A 16,109-nucleotide genomic window follows, 5' to 3' on the forward strand; every position below is an offset into this window, starting at 1 on the left:
TACATATGATTTACTTGGAAAACCTGAATTGATGCGTAATCATACATAAATTAAATTCTCCTCTAAATTTTGGGATGCACAGATCGCAGCTCGAAACGCGCTGCATATTCTGTCTCTCGCGACTTCAACCGTACGATTAGAGTGTATTAATTTTAAATGTGATAGCATTTCTTTCTGTAACCTCCCCCGGAATCTATTATTCTGTAACACGAAACGCTTGCACGGGGGAGGGATAAGTGCATAAACTTAGAACGAGGAACGTAATTCCGAACGTTCCCCGAAGAGAATCAAACATGGGGACATGAAGATTCTGAACCCGATGCTCAACCACTGTGCCAAGTGACTTAGAAGCGATAGCTATTATTTGCCGTTCTCGCAAGAGGAAGGAGCTAACTGGAAAAAAAAAAAAAAAAAAAAAAGGCACCTGAACAGAAGCGGCGATGCGCCCCGCCTTTTTTTAAATAAAAATCTACAGTCATAAGATATGAGAAGGCCCATCATGCTTATTTGGAGCACCTGCCAGCCATTGGGAACGTCCGAACTATAACTGCTGGAACACCCAAGTTCAGGTTCCGGACAAATCGAGAGGTAATGTGAATTGTGGAGACCACAGTCACAGCCAAAGGACAAATGGAGTGCTTTCGGGCACATTGTTCACCACTGTACGGACATTTAAAGCTTAGTTACCCGGTTAGGGTTCGTTGCAATTTTATCAGCCATACACGTATTGCCTTCCTAAAGGACAAGCGACGCCATCGTATTTCGACGTAGTCTGCTGCGAAGCACCGCAGAAACACAGCCACGTTTTCTTTACCGTACTGTTTTCGTGTTGCAGCGCCCCCGGACGGGGACTGCGGGGACCCCTGCAGCCCCGAGTCGCCCCTGTCTCCCCTAGCGGCGGCGTCCGGCGGCGGCTCCTCGTCCGAGCTGTCCGGCGCCACGCAGCTGTACCCGATGCGCTTCGTGCAGCTGGCCCTGTTCTGCCTGTACTCGCTGTCCAACGCCTTCCAGTGGATCGAGTACTCGATCGTCGCCAACCTGGTGGCGCGCTACTATGCCGTCGACGAGGCGTCCGTCAACTGGACGGCCATAGTGTACATGGTCACCTACGTGCCGCTCATCTTCCCGGCCGCCTGGCTGCTCGACCGACGGGGCCTGCGCTTCGTCATTATACTCGGCGCCCTGGGCACCTGCGCCGGATCCTGGGTCAAAGTAGGCACCGCCAACGTTCGATCGTGCCGCAGGCTTTGCCTTTGGGTGCACACGACGCTTCGCCCCACATGCGAACGCGGGTGCCCTTTTTGACCTGCCGTGTCTGACGGCGACGCGGAACCGTTTTCGAGCGCTCTCTTATACTTAGAGAAATTGAGTGAGAGGAGGAGATGAGAGAGCATTGGGAGCGTCAGAGCACTGAGCTCTGATTGGATCGATTAGGGGGTAGACGCAAAGGCTAGCTGCCCTTGACCCACCGTCTCCCTCCGATCGGAGCGAACAGGAGCATCAACGCGGGCTTTTGGCATTTCATTGCGTTCGATCAGTGAGCAGACACAAAGGTAGCTAGCCTTTCCGTCTTCCCCTTAATCCTTCCAACCCGAGCTGGCGTCTCCCCCTCTTCCTCAATTTCTCTGCCGGCAACGCACCGCGTTTTCGGCAATGCACCGCATGTGTGGCAACGCATTGCGTTCGCTGCGACACTTTGCCATTTATTGCTCAAGCGCGTAGCCCGTCATGCACAACTTTGGTGGTGCTTGTATACGCAATAAAGTTCACCCAGCGATTTAGGTCAAGGTCACTGTACTTGCTCACAGCGACGAGGATTCGTGTTCAGTCAGTAAGGACTCCGGGCGGAGACTCGTGTTCAATCAAGGACGACACGAATTCCAGCCGAACTCTCACGCAGCACTCGTGTCCAAACGGTGCAACGCGTTTGTCTCCAATAGGTGAGGCAGATGGCAAAGCACCAGGGCCTTGTTTCCTAGGAAGTGTGGTTTGTCACCGCCGCGTCGTAATGTTTTAAAGTGACCGCATAAATCAGCTTGATAACGAATCGCGCTACGATTCACCGCAGAAATGCTCGAAGGTGCTGGAAGCATCGCACCAAAATTTCAAAGAACAAACTTATTAAAATAAAAAAGTAAAACACACACAAAAAAACAGGTTCTTTTGGTTGTCTGCTAACCACGCACATTGTGGTATTAGCCGCCCGGTTGCACCGAAAGCTGACTAAATGTAACTGAACCATTGGTTTTGTTTGTTTTGTGTTCATCTAATCTGTTTTATTGGGAACGAAAAAGAAATAATGCACTGACCATTATTGCGCCGAAAAAGCGCGCACCGTTTGATTCGCAAAGGTTGTATGCTTTTGGCGCGACCGGGTGGCTGCTGGGCTGCCGTAAGCCGTAGCAGACTGGCCTTAGTAAGCCTCCGGGTTCGCTGCCGCCATCTCTCGGTTGTTACTCCAGTCAGTGGGTGCGCAGTTAACAAACTAATGCTGCTGCTGCTGCAAAAATAAAAATAAAAAAAGGCATGTTAGTTTTATATTTCTTAACTTTTCTTAGGTAAGTTTGTGTTTTGAAAATTTTATGCATGCTTGCACCACCTTCAGGTGCCTAAGTGGTAGATCGTAGCGCGATACGTTACCAAGCCGATTTATGCGCTCACTTTAAAGGCTTCACCCGGGTTGGGGACACCCCTCTATAACTTTCCAGCGCTCATCAGCCAAAGCGAAAATGCCGAGTCACGGGGATTCGGACGCACGTGCTTCCTCTGATAGTTTGCAAAAGAGAGGTCCTGTGCATGCTCAGATAACGTTCCACAGTCGAGTAGACAAAGATGGCAGGCAGCTCGCAGAAGGCGAATATTGGAATGCTCTTTCTGAGGCGCACGTCGCGCTGACCTCATATAACTCTTGTTGGCTACTGATGTTCCTGATTGGTCGGAGGAGCTGTTTGTTTGACGCCGTGACTGGTACGTGGCGATGTTGGTTTGGCGCATTTTAAACTTGTACCCGACTGCGGTACACTCCATATTCGAGAGCTAAGCTAACCGGGCGGTTGAAACTACGTGTACCTTGTACCAGTCAACCGTCAGCCTTGCACCACGTGATCAGGTTCTCACGCCGAAAAGAAAAGGGGGGGGGGGGGGGAGGGTCATGCGATAACAGACAGACCATTGATATGTCCGCAGAGCACGTGTAGCTTCCCCCGGCCTCTCAGGTGTCACGGATCGGCTTTTGGCTGCGTACGTTGAATTTGACAGAGTGGATCTGCGCCGCTGATCCAAAACAACCGATTGAAGGCGGCGGTGTTGATCCGGGTAGCCAGAAGCCGCGCGGTCCAAAAGAACAAGTGGAAAGCTTTCGAAAAGTTGCGCTGGTTGTTAGCTCCGTTGAGTGCGCTTCCCACAGCGCACTGCTGTGCTGCGGGAAAGCGACATTTGCGGAGCGGTCGTTCCGCAAGGAATGAAGTTCGCGCAGTTCGCGCTACTCCTTGGAGGTATGCTCGTGAACACCTTTCGTGGCTGTGTAAAAGGCATGGGAGCGCGTGCATGAACGCCGATTAAAGCTGCGCACGCTCACTCCTCTCGTCGTAAATGCCGCTTAAAGTTGTCCACGGCTATAGCACCGGATGCCGCGTGTTGAACCGCGCGAGCATGCTTATTTCATTATGCGTGACCACCGATTGACGGCTGCCATCGTCCGTTTTCTTCCGGTGTTTGGAAAACTTGCACTAGAGGCTTTTGTGTGTAAGAGCTATAACAATGAAACTACTTTCCAATGAATGGAGAGGTTGTACGACTTTGCATATGTTCTGCAAGTAGCGGTTTTCTTGGTTTACTGCTTTCCCCGGCTGCAGCTGTGTATGCAGGGAAAATGACTCGTTCGCAGCGGAGAGGCGGGCGCAGGCGTCGGGCATTTACAAAAAAGGGGAACAGAATGTGATTGTGTTAATGTAACAGTTCTGCTTCCCATTCACAAATAAAACATAGGGTCTGATGTCGCATATTCATTTTTTGTTATTGTTTAGGAAATTTTTTTTTTCTAATAAGGCTTAAATATTTTTCCGTGACTGTGCAGGTGCTGAGCGTTCATCCGGATCGGTTTACGTTGTGCCTGGTCGGGCAGACCATAGTGGCTGGCTCACAGATCTTCATCCTCAGTATCCCACCCAGACTGGCGGCTGTCTGGTTCAGCGCTGAGGAAGTGTCCCGCGCATGCGCCGTCGGCGTCTTCGGAAACCAGGTGCCGGTCGTTGTCCGCTTGGCGGCACCGCATTTCCTTTGCTCTAGAGGCTGGTTCACATGTTCGAGTTACACCGAGACCGAGTGCATTGGGATTTCTTGTAACCGCTTAACATACTGGCACATCGGCACCATCTGTTGGGTGGACGTGGAGCATTTCTTGCACAGATATAATTTTTCATAATTGTTTACGCATAGTTTTTTTACCGTGGGCTCGTTATAATTCCATCATTGTTACGAGTAGGATTCCGTGTTCTTGAATAAATCCGTAGAACTTGGGAAAACACCCGCCAGTAAAATTCTTGTCGATTCGAATTTGTTCGACAAACTTGTAATTTTGGTGTGCCAAAGCAAAAAAAAAAAAAAAATGAAAGCCGTTTACAACTCCCTGTAACGCCGAATTTGAGCGCAGCTCTTGAGGAGGAGGAGGGAAGGGTACTGGGGGATCAGTTGACCTCGGAAGGGGGGGGTCACGTGACCTGGAGACCATGTGACCTCGGGGGAAGGGGTCACGTGACCTGGGGGGTCACGTGACGATGACATCATCAGTGGTGATGACGATGACGATGCAGATGCCGATTATGTCATTGGCATCCGCATCGCCATCATCATCATGACTGATGACGTCATCAGTGATGTCACTGATGACGTCATCGGCATCGTCATCGTCATCATCACTGATGACGTCATTGTCACGTGACCCCCCCCTATGTCCTCCCGAAGGAACCCGAGGTCCTCCCGAGGTCCTCCCGAGGTCCTCCCGAAGGAGCCCGAGGTCCTCCCAAAGGAGCCCGAGGTCCTTCCGAGATCCTCCCGAAGGAACCCGAGGTCCTTCCGAGGTCCTCCCGAAGGAACCCGAGGTCCTCCCGAGGTCCTCCCGAGGTCCTCCCGAAGGAACCCGAGGTCCTCCCGAGGTCCTCCCGAAGGAACCCGAGGTGCTTCCGAGGTCCTCCCGAAGGAACCCGAGGTCCTGGGGGGGTCACGTGACGATGACGTCATCAGTGATGATGACGATGACGATGCGGATGCTGATGAAGTCATTGGCATCCGCTTCGCCATCGTCATCGTCACTGATGACGTCATCAGTGACGTCACGGATGACGTCATCGGCATCCGCATCGTCATCGTCACTGATGACGTCATCGTCACGTGACCCCCCTAGGTCCTCCCGAAGGAACCCGAGGTCCTCCCGAGGTCCTCCCGAAGGAGCCCGAGGTCCTCCCGAGGCCCTCCCGAAGGAACCCGAGGTCCTTCCGAGGTCCTCCCGAAGGAACCGAGGTCCTTCCGAAGGACCTCGGGTTCCTTCGGGAGGACCTCGGGAGGACCTCGGGTTCCTTCGGGAAAATTTACCCATAATGCACCGTGCAGTTACGCCGACGGCGACGCCGACGCCGCTTAAGCTGGAAACGGGCGCCTAAGAGCTGCGTTTTAAAAAGGAGGAAAAAAGAATATATTCTACAATAAACTTTGGTCAGTGCACAGGTTCAATGGTTCCGAGAATGCCACCCCAGCCTCCTTTCAAATTTAGGATCATTGACCAGAAAGGTCTTGCCATTTACCTCGTCGGGGTTCGTCCAGAAGCCAATACAATGGGTCATTCTACTTCCGGGACAGGACAAAAGCCTCCATTTTGATTTCCACTTTGAATTAAACTATTTGTGCTTCTTAGAGGGAGGAGGGGCTGTGTTTTAGTAACAGTGAAAGCTATGAACTATAGAGATTTTTTTCAGGGGGAGGGTGGGCAGTTTAAACTTCTATATTACACCCTCTACCACTCTACCTTGCACAGTTGTGGTAGAATAGGATGGTATAAAAACTAGCTTCTCGCAACCATACTTCATTTCAGCTCAAGTCCGGATGCAGCCAACGCTACAAGGTAATAAGACCAATCAAGCAGTGTCAAAGCGCTAGTCGCTAGGCCTTTTTCATTTATGGGTTTTTCAGCGATGAACGTACAGAAACATGACTAGCACCATGATGGTGCACTTTTGACGCTGTCTGATTGGTCCCATCAGCTCGTAGCGTCGGCTGCATCTGGACTTCAGGAGAAACGAAGTATACCTCCCGAAGTTTGGGGATTTTGAGGTATCGACATTTCTTGAAGCAACGCATGTTTACAAGTTTTGTCGTGGGACAGATTAGCATTGCAAGTGGAGAGAGCGTCAACATCAAGTCCAGCTAAAGAAATATTATTCGATACAAGTGCTTTCCCTTGAATTTAGCAAACGTTTCCGCCCCAATATTATTTATTTTTATTTTTGAAAATTGGGAAACACAGCAAACATAAACTTAGAATTTCGGAAAATTAAAAATCTAACAAAATAAAACTAAAAAAAAAAAAAAAAATGAAAAATGGAAAAACTCTTTTTTGAGCTCTATGAAAAATAAACTAAAAAAAAAGAAAGCCGTTTACAACTCCCTGTAACGCCGAATTAGAGCGCAGCTCTTGAGGAGGAGGGAAGGGTGCTGAGGGGGAAAGTATACCTCTCCTTATACCCTTCCTCCATCCTCCTCATTTCTCCATCCTGCCTGCTATTTATCCTTCCCTCCCCCTTCCTCCTCCTCCTGCCCTCCTCATCCTTCAATCCCCCATGGCCCCCCTAAGGTCACGTGGCCCCGTGAGGTCACGTGACCCCCGTGACGTCACGGGGGGTCACGTGACCTCAGGGGGCGGGTGGGTGGGGAGTCACGTGACCTCAAGGTTACGCCGACACCGACGGCAACGCTGCTCAAGCGGGAAATGGGCACCTAAGAGCTGCGCTCTAAAACAAACGGAAGCCTAGTTATAATTGACTGTTTCTGATCTCTAATGTATAAATGTGATGTCGCAAATACCGCAAAACCTTCAGTTTAGTAATACACTACTTCGAAGTATCTTAGCTCTGCCCAAAATATGGCGACAGTGTTACAGTGTGTTAAGCGGCTACAGGGATGTGCAACACACCCCAGCACACCGAAACGGCAGTGTGTTAACCCTGTGAACCACACGTCACGGCAAATTTTGTCGTCACATGAAATTGCAATGTCATCATAGCGCATGACGTCATGTGGTCCACGTGGTCCATGCATTTCTGTTTCATATTGCTCGTGTGTGTTGCATTTCCTTGTGACAGTGTGCTCAAGTGACGAGCGCCCTACATTGTGACGTTGGTTGACATCAAGGTGTCTTATGAGATGGTGACGTATAGTTACAATTCGATGTCATGTGACCGTGACGTCACATGACATTGACGTCACGCGACTGTGACGTTCTTGACGTTATGATGTCACGTGACTCTGATATCATGGGACATTCTGATATCACATTACATGTGGACATCACGTGACACCGTGACGTCGTATGAGTGTGAGGTCACGCGACACCCCAAGCAGCACGGATTTTGGCCAAGCAATGGCCAATGGCTGGGGATGGTTTTGTGGCCAGTGGCCAAAGAATGGCCATTCATTGGCCAATGCTTGGCCAATGGCTGATGGCCAGTGGCCTTTGGCCAATAGCCAGGGAAATGCCAGTCATCGGCCAAGCTCTTGCCACTGTCTGGCCACTGGCCAAAGGACCATGCTTGGCCAACTCTGTGCTGCTTGGGACCCTACTATCATGTAGACTTGGGCCTATCTCAATTACTTTGCTTAAGATACTGTATTTTTAATACTTTTGGTAGTAATTCGGTATTTTGCAAAGCACATTTGATCGAAAATATTTGCTACTTTAACTTAATTACATTTCTCACTATCTTGTACTCGTTTACTTGAATGCATTTTTCAATCTTTGAAAACATTTGTCACTCAAATATTTTTTGGGGAATAGGAATAGGAATAGGGATCATGTAAAAATCAATGTCCGATTGCAAGCTTGAAACTTTACTACCAAAAGTATTAAAAATGCAGTATCTTGAGTAGAGTAATTGAGATAGGCCCAAGTCTGCATGATACTAGAGTGTCACGGGACGTCACACTCAGGTGGCACGTGATGTCTCATAATTTATGAGCCAGGCTTTTGGTAACATATCTTAAAATCTTTTGTTGAGTATGTTGCCCAACACTAGTATCGCATAACACAGTGACGTCTCATAACATTATGACCTTTCATCACATAATGACTTCACTTGACTTTGACGTTGCAAGTCACATGACAATATCAGCGATGGACGTCCTCAAATGGACGTCCGTCGTTGCTATCGTTTTACATGATTCCGATTTGGCAAAGGGGAGAAGAGCCCAAAACAGCTATTGCTGAAGAAAAAAGTAACAGAAAACATAAAATGTGTAAGACAGGGAAATGTCACTATCCACGCATCTCTACGAAAAAGGATTGAATTCAATCAATCAATCAGCGTTTATTTCAGCTTGAAACACAAACTGAGGATGGTGAGAAAAAAACAGTGTCATCCACTCCTTGACGGGCCTCGCCACCCTTACAAGTTGGAAGCGTAGTTGCGGTAAAAATGAAATATAAAAAAATGAATAGTACAGACAAAATGAGAAGTGCAGACAAATGATAGAAAAGTGTTCCTAAGGATAGAAGAAGACATATCATTCAAGTGATCACATAGAAGCGTATTCAAAAACTTAGGCAAGATATATCGTAAAATTGTAATTGTAAGCATTGTAAAACATTGTTGCTGTTTCACTGATTTGGTTTCTCTACCTGGCACACAGCTGGGCATCGCACTTGGATTCCTCGTCCCTCCGCACATGGTCATGGACAGCGAGAACATAGAGGAGCTTGGCCAAGGTCTGAGTCGGCTGTGCTATGCTGTGGCCATCTTCAGCACCATCGTGCTGGCAGCCATTGTCATTGGTGAGATGCCGAGACTACAGCGCTACGGAGGGGCGGAGCCCTTGTTACACAACAGTATTTGTAAATCTGCACAATAGTGAGAGTGGCAGGGTGTGTCTTTCAAATGCCCGGCCTCCAGCACATGCTCCCTGCCTTTTGTTTTGCTTTGGCTGTGCACGCACGCCCCAAGTGCACGAGAGTTTAAAGTGTTGTCGAAGGTAGGAAGCTCGCGCTGGGGGCGGGACAACTGAATCTTGTCCCTGCTATTCTCACTTTACAGTGATTCTATTAGCCTTAAGACCCGTTCACACTCTTGCAACAGAGTGCGACCAAGAGAGACGAGACCTGTTGAAACCTCTTAAGATTTCTTAGGACTAGGGAACACAGTGTCATTCTGGCGGCGTCTATGCGGTGACCCTGGAATTGCATTTCACAAGAGCGAAGGTTCTGCGGGATTTCCGAGATCAAATGCGCGTAATACCTATAAGAAAGGCTCGTTTATAAAGTAGGCAAGAGTTTTTCGAGCCAAGAAAGAAAAGATAATGCGCGAGAGAAGTAGAAAATATGCCGGACCGCTAAGTTTACACGGCTACTCAATAGGTGGCGCCAGTGTGTCTTCTCGTAAGAGGTTTCAAGGCACTCAGCTCTAAGAAGTCGCAAGAGTGTGAACAGGCCTTTATAGTCTGTTGCAGGTTAAAAAACTGGGAGAAGCTCCTTCCACGAAGCCCTCCACTCTTTCCACTTTAGCAGAGTGAACACTGGAGAGGAGGCGAGTGGAGAGGAGGAAAGCACCAATCTTGGCGAACGGAAAGCTTTATTGGTGGGGTTTGTTCCGCTTCTCTTCACCCACAACAGACTGTATGGTAACTTGTTTTTTTCCAACAGTCGGGAATGAAACAAGGTCACGTTTCAGATCAGGCTACCTATTATCTTCAGAATTGTTCAATGCTGCGCTTATGCAATAATTGCCGTTATGCACTGTGATTATTCGAGTAATGGATGCACCATTTATGAATGACACTTATACGTCTACTTTCGCATGGAGCACGCATACGGCCGTAGGTACCGTGACATATAGATATCTTTTTTAACACAGAATGTGTTATATGGCTGGCACTTAACCATATCCAGTTAGGTGCCAGCAAGGGAGGTCGACCGGCCGACTACCAGACTAAACACTCGCAGCGCTCGGCTCCACTGATCGGCCACCAGTGCCAGCCGAACCTCTTCCTCGAGTGCCTTCATTATACTTCTGGTGGGGATAAACAATCACGTGTTCAGGCATTCAGCGGTTCTGTGCTCCGTGTAATGAGCATGCACTGGACTTTCATGGAGAAAGAGTGCAAGAGAGAGCTGCAGAAAAGAAAAGCAAAGAAAGCAGACGCTCACTTTACCTTAACGGGTTGAGGTATTGTTTGAGTGCTTGGTTCTCTTTTGCTGCAACCTTGTGCTAGGGCTTTGCTCGGCGGTGCTGCATTTCAATTGTCCCTTTTCTGCACACTCCGTCTGCTGCATCTCAAACTCCAACAGGCTCTGAGAAGGTTGCATTTACACTGCAACCACAGAAGGTTCCACCCACAAGTAAGACATCCACGGAGCACTCACGCGCTTACTTTGCAAGACTCCGCTTCATGCCATCCAGTCTCCACATGTCTGCACAGTTTCCCCACACTAACACATTACATTTTGTGTTACCACGGCCTTTGCGACGCTAGTACGAGTCTCCACACGTCTACCCAGTTTCCTCACATTAACACATTACATTTTGCTATCATGGCCTTTGCGATGCTAGTACAGCAAAGGGGCAACTTCGTTTCATTAATCTATTTGCTTCTTTTGTCAATTGCAGTGATTTATTGACTGTCCGCATACAGTCTAGCTTATTACAACAGACCTGGTTACAACATATATTTGGATATAACATACCGATTTGTGAAGTTCAGTTGGTTTTCCTCTACATACCATTGACTCAACTTCATATCTGCATACAACATACTCCCTTTACAATAGACCAAAAACTTGGTCAAAGTCAAGGTCTGTTATAACGAGCTTAGATTGTATTCTGCAGAGACGTAATCACCATAAAATACTGAGCATGTACCCCCGTCGCGACAAGCGGCCACACCTGTTTTTGACACATATGAAATATAGACAAGGGACATAGCAAGTGCCAATCCCAGCTAACATCTGAGCCCACTAAGCTGACTGAGGTGCTCCTCTGCTTCGGGTGTTTCGTGCAAAGCAGTCAAGCTTCATGCGTGTGCGTCGGTGCTAAGTGGTAAAGCTTAACGTGAGGGCTGGGGTGCCAAGCAGGCTTGACAGGAACAGTGCATCTCCTTTAAACATAAAAAGTTATGTGAAGCCGTTGAATTGCTCCTACATCATGTTATTGGATCAAACAAGGGCCTACCGTGCCATGTGCCCCTTTTGCTTTTAATGCGAAAGCATTAACTGTCCCATGGAGCGAACCGACGTCATCAGCTTTGAAGCCGCGCCAAACGCCACTTTAAATCCTTTCTCCAAGTGAAGCCGGCTCTCAGCTATAAAACCACGCAAAAAGACTAGACAAACGGCATTTAGTTTCCCTGATCCCAAAGGAGCAGAGTGAAGCTGATGGATTTCGGCTTTGGTCCCATTGGCTGTTGCGCGTCCCAGTTTCAAGGAACGAGGCTTTCATTGGCCACTGCACGTCAGTTTCAACGACTGCCACCCCATGGCGCTGCGTGTCCGCGCCGTCAGCGCGCCGATAACACGAAGCGTCCAAGGTCAGAGCAGCAAGGAGAGAGCATGTTCTTCCTTCGATGCAAATATGCCGCAGACAAAATAAGGAAGCAGAAGAATGATGTGCATGCTTTCGCATTCACAACTCATAAGAAGTGCTTAGGTGTATCTTCAGCCTTTTCTGCTCTTGAATCTAACAAGTGCCCATTCTTTTTTTTTTTTTTTTTTCAATTATTTTTTTCTGGGGCACCAATTGCTTGCTCATTTACAGTGTTTAGGCTTTGTTCAAAAGCAAGTTGCCGATCAGTGCTTTTACTTTTACAGTGCTTTTACTTGCATGGGTGACTTTAATCTGAACTCTCCAAGCAAGACAGTTCTTGACTTGGCACTCAGCGGAACACTTGCCTTGCTTAAGATAGTTAGCATACCTAAAGTTTTGGCACTCTATTCCCCGATTGCCTCGTAGGTGCCGCCATTTAGGTGCTTATGTAGGGTGGCCGCAGTTGGCAAGGTTACGGTTTGGAAATGCACCTTCCTAAGCTTTAGATACCGTGTCGGAAGACATGGGCGACATTATCTTTCTCTGCTGCCGAGTGTTTCAGCATTTCTGGAGGGTGCAAAAGTGTTTCCTGCAATTTCAGGTAATATTTTGGATGGCTGGCAACAATGACAAAAAAAAGCCAAGATGGCTGCTGGCGTTACTTTGAAACATAACATGTTTAGTGGCTCTAAGCATACCGTGTCACTGTCCTTTCAAAAGCAGTCGGTCATCCTGTTCTGTTTTCCATGCAGGCATCCGCGAACGACCCCCGCGCCCACCGAGCCGCGCCCAGGTGAGCCGGGAGGAAGGGGAGACCGCCGGTTATTGGCGCTCGATGGCCAACCTGCTTCGGAACTGGAACTACGTCCTGCTTTTGGTCACCTACGGTGGGTGTTCAACTCTAAAACATTTCGTTTCATTGCAGCATTCGTTAGAGGGATGGGTGGCCGAGTGCATAAATGCACCACTGCTCAAAGCGCATGGAGCAAAGGCTTACACTGCAGATCCCAGGGATTCTGAGCTCAATTTCGACTCCTGGCTGTTTCAATCCAGACAGGCATCGTACCAATGTGCAGTCGTGTGTCATGACTGCGTGTTGCACAATAAAGACCCCAGGCTAACAGTGGTACTGCACTGGCCGAATTTCTCATTTGCAGGTTAGACACCAGACGCTGATTACGGCTGAATAACTTCGGTTGTCAAGAAAAACACACAATTATTTGTTTGCAAAACTGCACCTGTTATGCGAACGTCAAGATCTCAAACTTGCCACCTGGACGTTTATGTGGCAGCACGTTAGAGACTAGGTGCTCTTGCGTGTGGTATACCTCTTGTTTTACAGTGAGCGTTTGTTGTGCCATTCATTGTTTTTGGGATAAGATGTTCCCTACATGAGCGCTCTTATATGACTTATCTGATGTTATGTTTAGTCGTTTGTTCCTTGAAACATCCTGTTTAGCGTAAACTGAAGCAGTGGCTTTTCCTCAGCAGGAGTATGGGTCCTGGTCTGAAACATTCAAGACCAGTACTAGGAATGTGCAGCATTACAGTGCTTATTCTTACATAGTGAACTTATGATAGAACACTATAATGTGGTATGTTATTCCTACATTTTATGTGCAGTACATCACAGGGAACAAATAATTAAAAAAGACGTCTTTAAACGAGGTTTTGTGACACATTTGGGGATTCTTTTTTTTTTACCTAGAAGGCATCACTTGTAGCTCATATTTTGTAACCCTAAATTAGACCCCTTGTTAGAACAGTAAAGAACATCAAAGCAAGGCCAAATTGTATGAAGATTTTTGCCAATTTTTATGCCTTTGACTTTTCAACTTCACATTGAGAGGAGCTGTCAGTTAATTCAGCAGCAACAAATTTTGTAATCATTAGAGTCGTAGAGCCATTTTGTGGCTGCTGGCCAAAACCCAGATTGTAGTGCATAGCAGAAGGTGGAGTTTAGAACTGAAGCTGTGAGGGCTTGGCAGATTAATGCTGAGAGCACGAAGTCGCTATGCTGAAAATCATAGCCAGATTGGTTGGCCTTCCTTGCCTTTCTGCTCCTAAAAAGTTCTTTGTACGGTTTATACTGCTGTGTTTTGAGAAAGACCGGAATTTAGAATAAAACAAAATTTGTTTTGGTGTATTTTTACTTGACAGCTATGTCAAGTAAAAAATTTGTCTCTATTCTAGTGGTCCCCCAGGGGGGGGGGGGGGGGGGGCACTAGAATAGAGTCTTATTCTAGTGCCCCCTGTGGCCTGCGGCGCGGACTTGTGGGTTGTGGAGCCGGTACAGAATGGAGGGATTGTTGTCATGGATGCTCTTTGCTCGCTTCGTTTTGACTAGAAGCCACATACAAGGGCACCATTTTCTGCCCCATAGTGCCCACTACAAACGTTTTTAATCAAGATTTCATCTCGTGGCTAGACCATAATGACGTCAAGTGTCAGTTCTCCAACTACATTATGCACCCCCAAAATTAAAATTTAAAAAAGCTACCTGAATCATTTTAGTTAATCAACTAGCTAACTGACTCATTTTTGCTCTTTTCTAGCGGTTCCAATGAGTACAAACTTAGCCCCAGAACTAAAAGAACCTTCACTCTAGTTCTTTTTATATAAAATTCCAGTCCCACTAAAAACAAACACCATGTATATCACTTACGCAGGTTTTCAGCCCTTTTTGGCCATCTGAGAGAAAAACACTACAGTCGAATTTCGTTATATTGAACAGTGCGATTACCATGAAATAACTGGTAATGACCGAAATTTGGCATACAAAATCGCACCAAAAACACGCCAAAGCGTAGCGCGATTTAATTCCTAAAAAGCTAGCGGCAAAAATGGCTAGGTACTCACAAGAAGTATTAGGGTGAACTCTTTATTCCAGCGAAGAAAACTGCCGCATCGTAGACTGCTTCATGGAGTTGACCGCATATCTTATTACGGCCCGTTCCATGGTCTCCAAGCAGTCCACCAGCACCAGACCACTAGCGTTTATTGCGCTGCATAGCGGCATAAAAGCGCCAAAGCGTCCACAGCTTTGCCGAAAGTCGGGAGAGGGACGAGGTCCTCGGCGTTTGAAGGGCCAGGTGCAGTAGCCACCTCCTCTGGAGCCAGCTCGTGGGTGACCTCTGCGGCGATTTCCATGTCGGCTAGTTCGGCTGTGGTTCCTGCCTCTTCATCATCACCGACAAAATCGTTGATGATCATGCCCTCGGGTACAGCACCCTCAAAATGTGAAAATTCCGTCCACGTTTCGTTGAGCGCAGGTTCTTCAAAATCGTCAGTAGCTCCATCTCTCTCGGACACTTCCTCGGTGCCGACGACAAACCCAGTGTGCCAAAAGCAGTTGGCAATCATTTCCTGCTTTACATTCTCCCATGCAGCTTTAAGTATATGGAGGGCACCTAAGAGGTTGATCTTGAGGTCTTGGCTCATCTGCAGCTTGAGGAGCAACGTTTTGATCAGTCTTCGCTTATGAACAGCCTTGGACGTTCGAACTATACCCCAATCTAACAGTAATGTTTGGAGGTGGGCTAGTCGGTGATGCATTGTAAACATAGAAATAAAACAGTGCAAACAAACACAAGGACAAGTAGAAGGAGGGACACAGACACAGCGCTGTGTCTGTGTCCCTCCTTCTACTTGTCCTTGTGTTTGTTTGCACTGTTTTATTTCTATGTTTACAACCCAATCTAACAGCTGTAGTTTTTATGTAGTGTTTGGCGGCAGGAACTTTAGCTCTGTTCTTGAGTGGCACATTTGTGTGGTGTGCCAAGCAATTGTCGACAAGGTGGCTTGCCTCGCGACCCTGGTCTGCAAGCTCCGTGTCCCAATTCTCAAACCATTTTTTAAAGATATCGCGCATCATCCATGCCTTCTTGTTCCATATGTATGTCAGGGAAATATGGCGACGGTTGCACACACAGTTCAAGGTCTGAAACTTGCCGACGACAAGGGGTCGCAGTTTAGTGCTGCCATCCATGTTGGGGGGCCAAGAGAACTGTGATGCGGCCTTTGTTTTGCTTACCGCCATGACACTTCTCCCCGTGGGTGTTGAGTGTTTGTTGTGGAAGCATCTGCCAGAAAAGGCCTGTCTCATCAGTGTTGAAGATTTGCATTGACTCATACTTTGCAAGAACGTTGGGCCACTCTTGTTCGAGCCACTTTTTTATGCCCTCCATATTGGTGTCCTTGCTTTCTCCCGAGACCGTCTTCCCGACAGTGTCGTAACGGGCTTTGAGACGTTGTAGCCACCCGCTATTTGCGGTGAAGTACTCTGCTTGATGGACAAACGCGAAGCCCTTGGCTTTCTGTTGAAGAATCGGC

At 47.8% G+C, this 16,109-nt stretch overlaps 1 protein-coding gene across 1 annotated transcript in view; it reads left to right on the top strand.

Annotated features, from left to right (window-relative positions):
* The window catches only part of LOC115314054 (uncharacterized MFS-type transporter C09D4.1), a 158,076-nt gene that overhangs the window by 97,300 nt on the left and 44,667 nt on the right, over window positions 1–16,109 (top strand). The window contains exons 3-6 of the mRNA XM_040219063.3: window positions 836–1,212; window positions 4,076–4,240; window positions 8,896–9,037; window positions 12,530–12,664. Coding sequence (XP_040074997.1) covers window positions 836–1,212; window positions 4,076–4,240; window positions 8,896–9,037; window positions 12,530–12,664 — 819 coding nt within the window. The remainder of the gene's footprint in view (window positions 1–835; window positions 1,213–4,075; window positions 4,241–8,895; window positions 9,038–12,529; window positions 12,665–16,109) is intronic.

Source organism: Ixodes scapularis, unplaced genomic scaffold, assembly GCF_016920785.2.
Source record: "Ixodes scapularis isolate PalLabHiFi unplaced genomic scaffold, ASM1692078v2 PGA_scaffold5__190_contigs__length_132052651, whole genome shotgun sequence".
Classification (NCBI taxonomy): Eukaryota; Metazoa; Arthropoda; class Arachnida; order Ixodida; family Ixodidae; genus Ixodes; species Ixodes scapularis.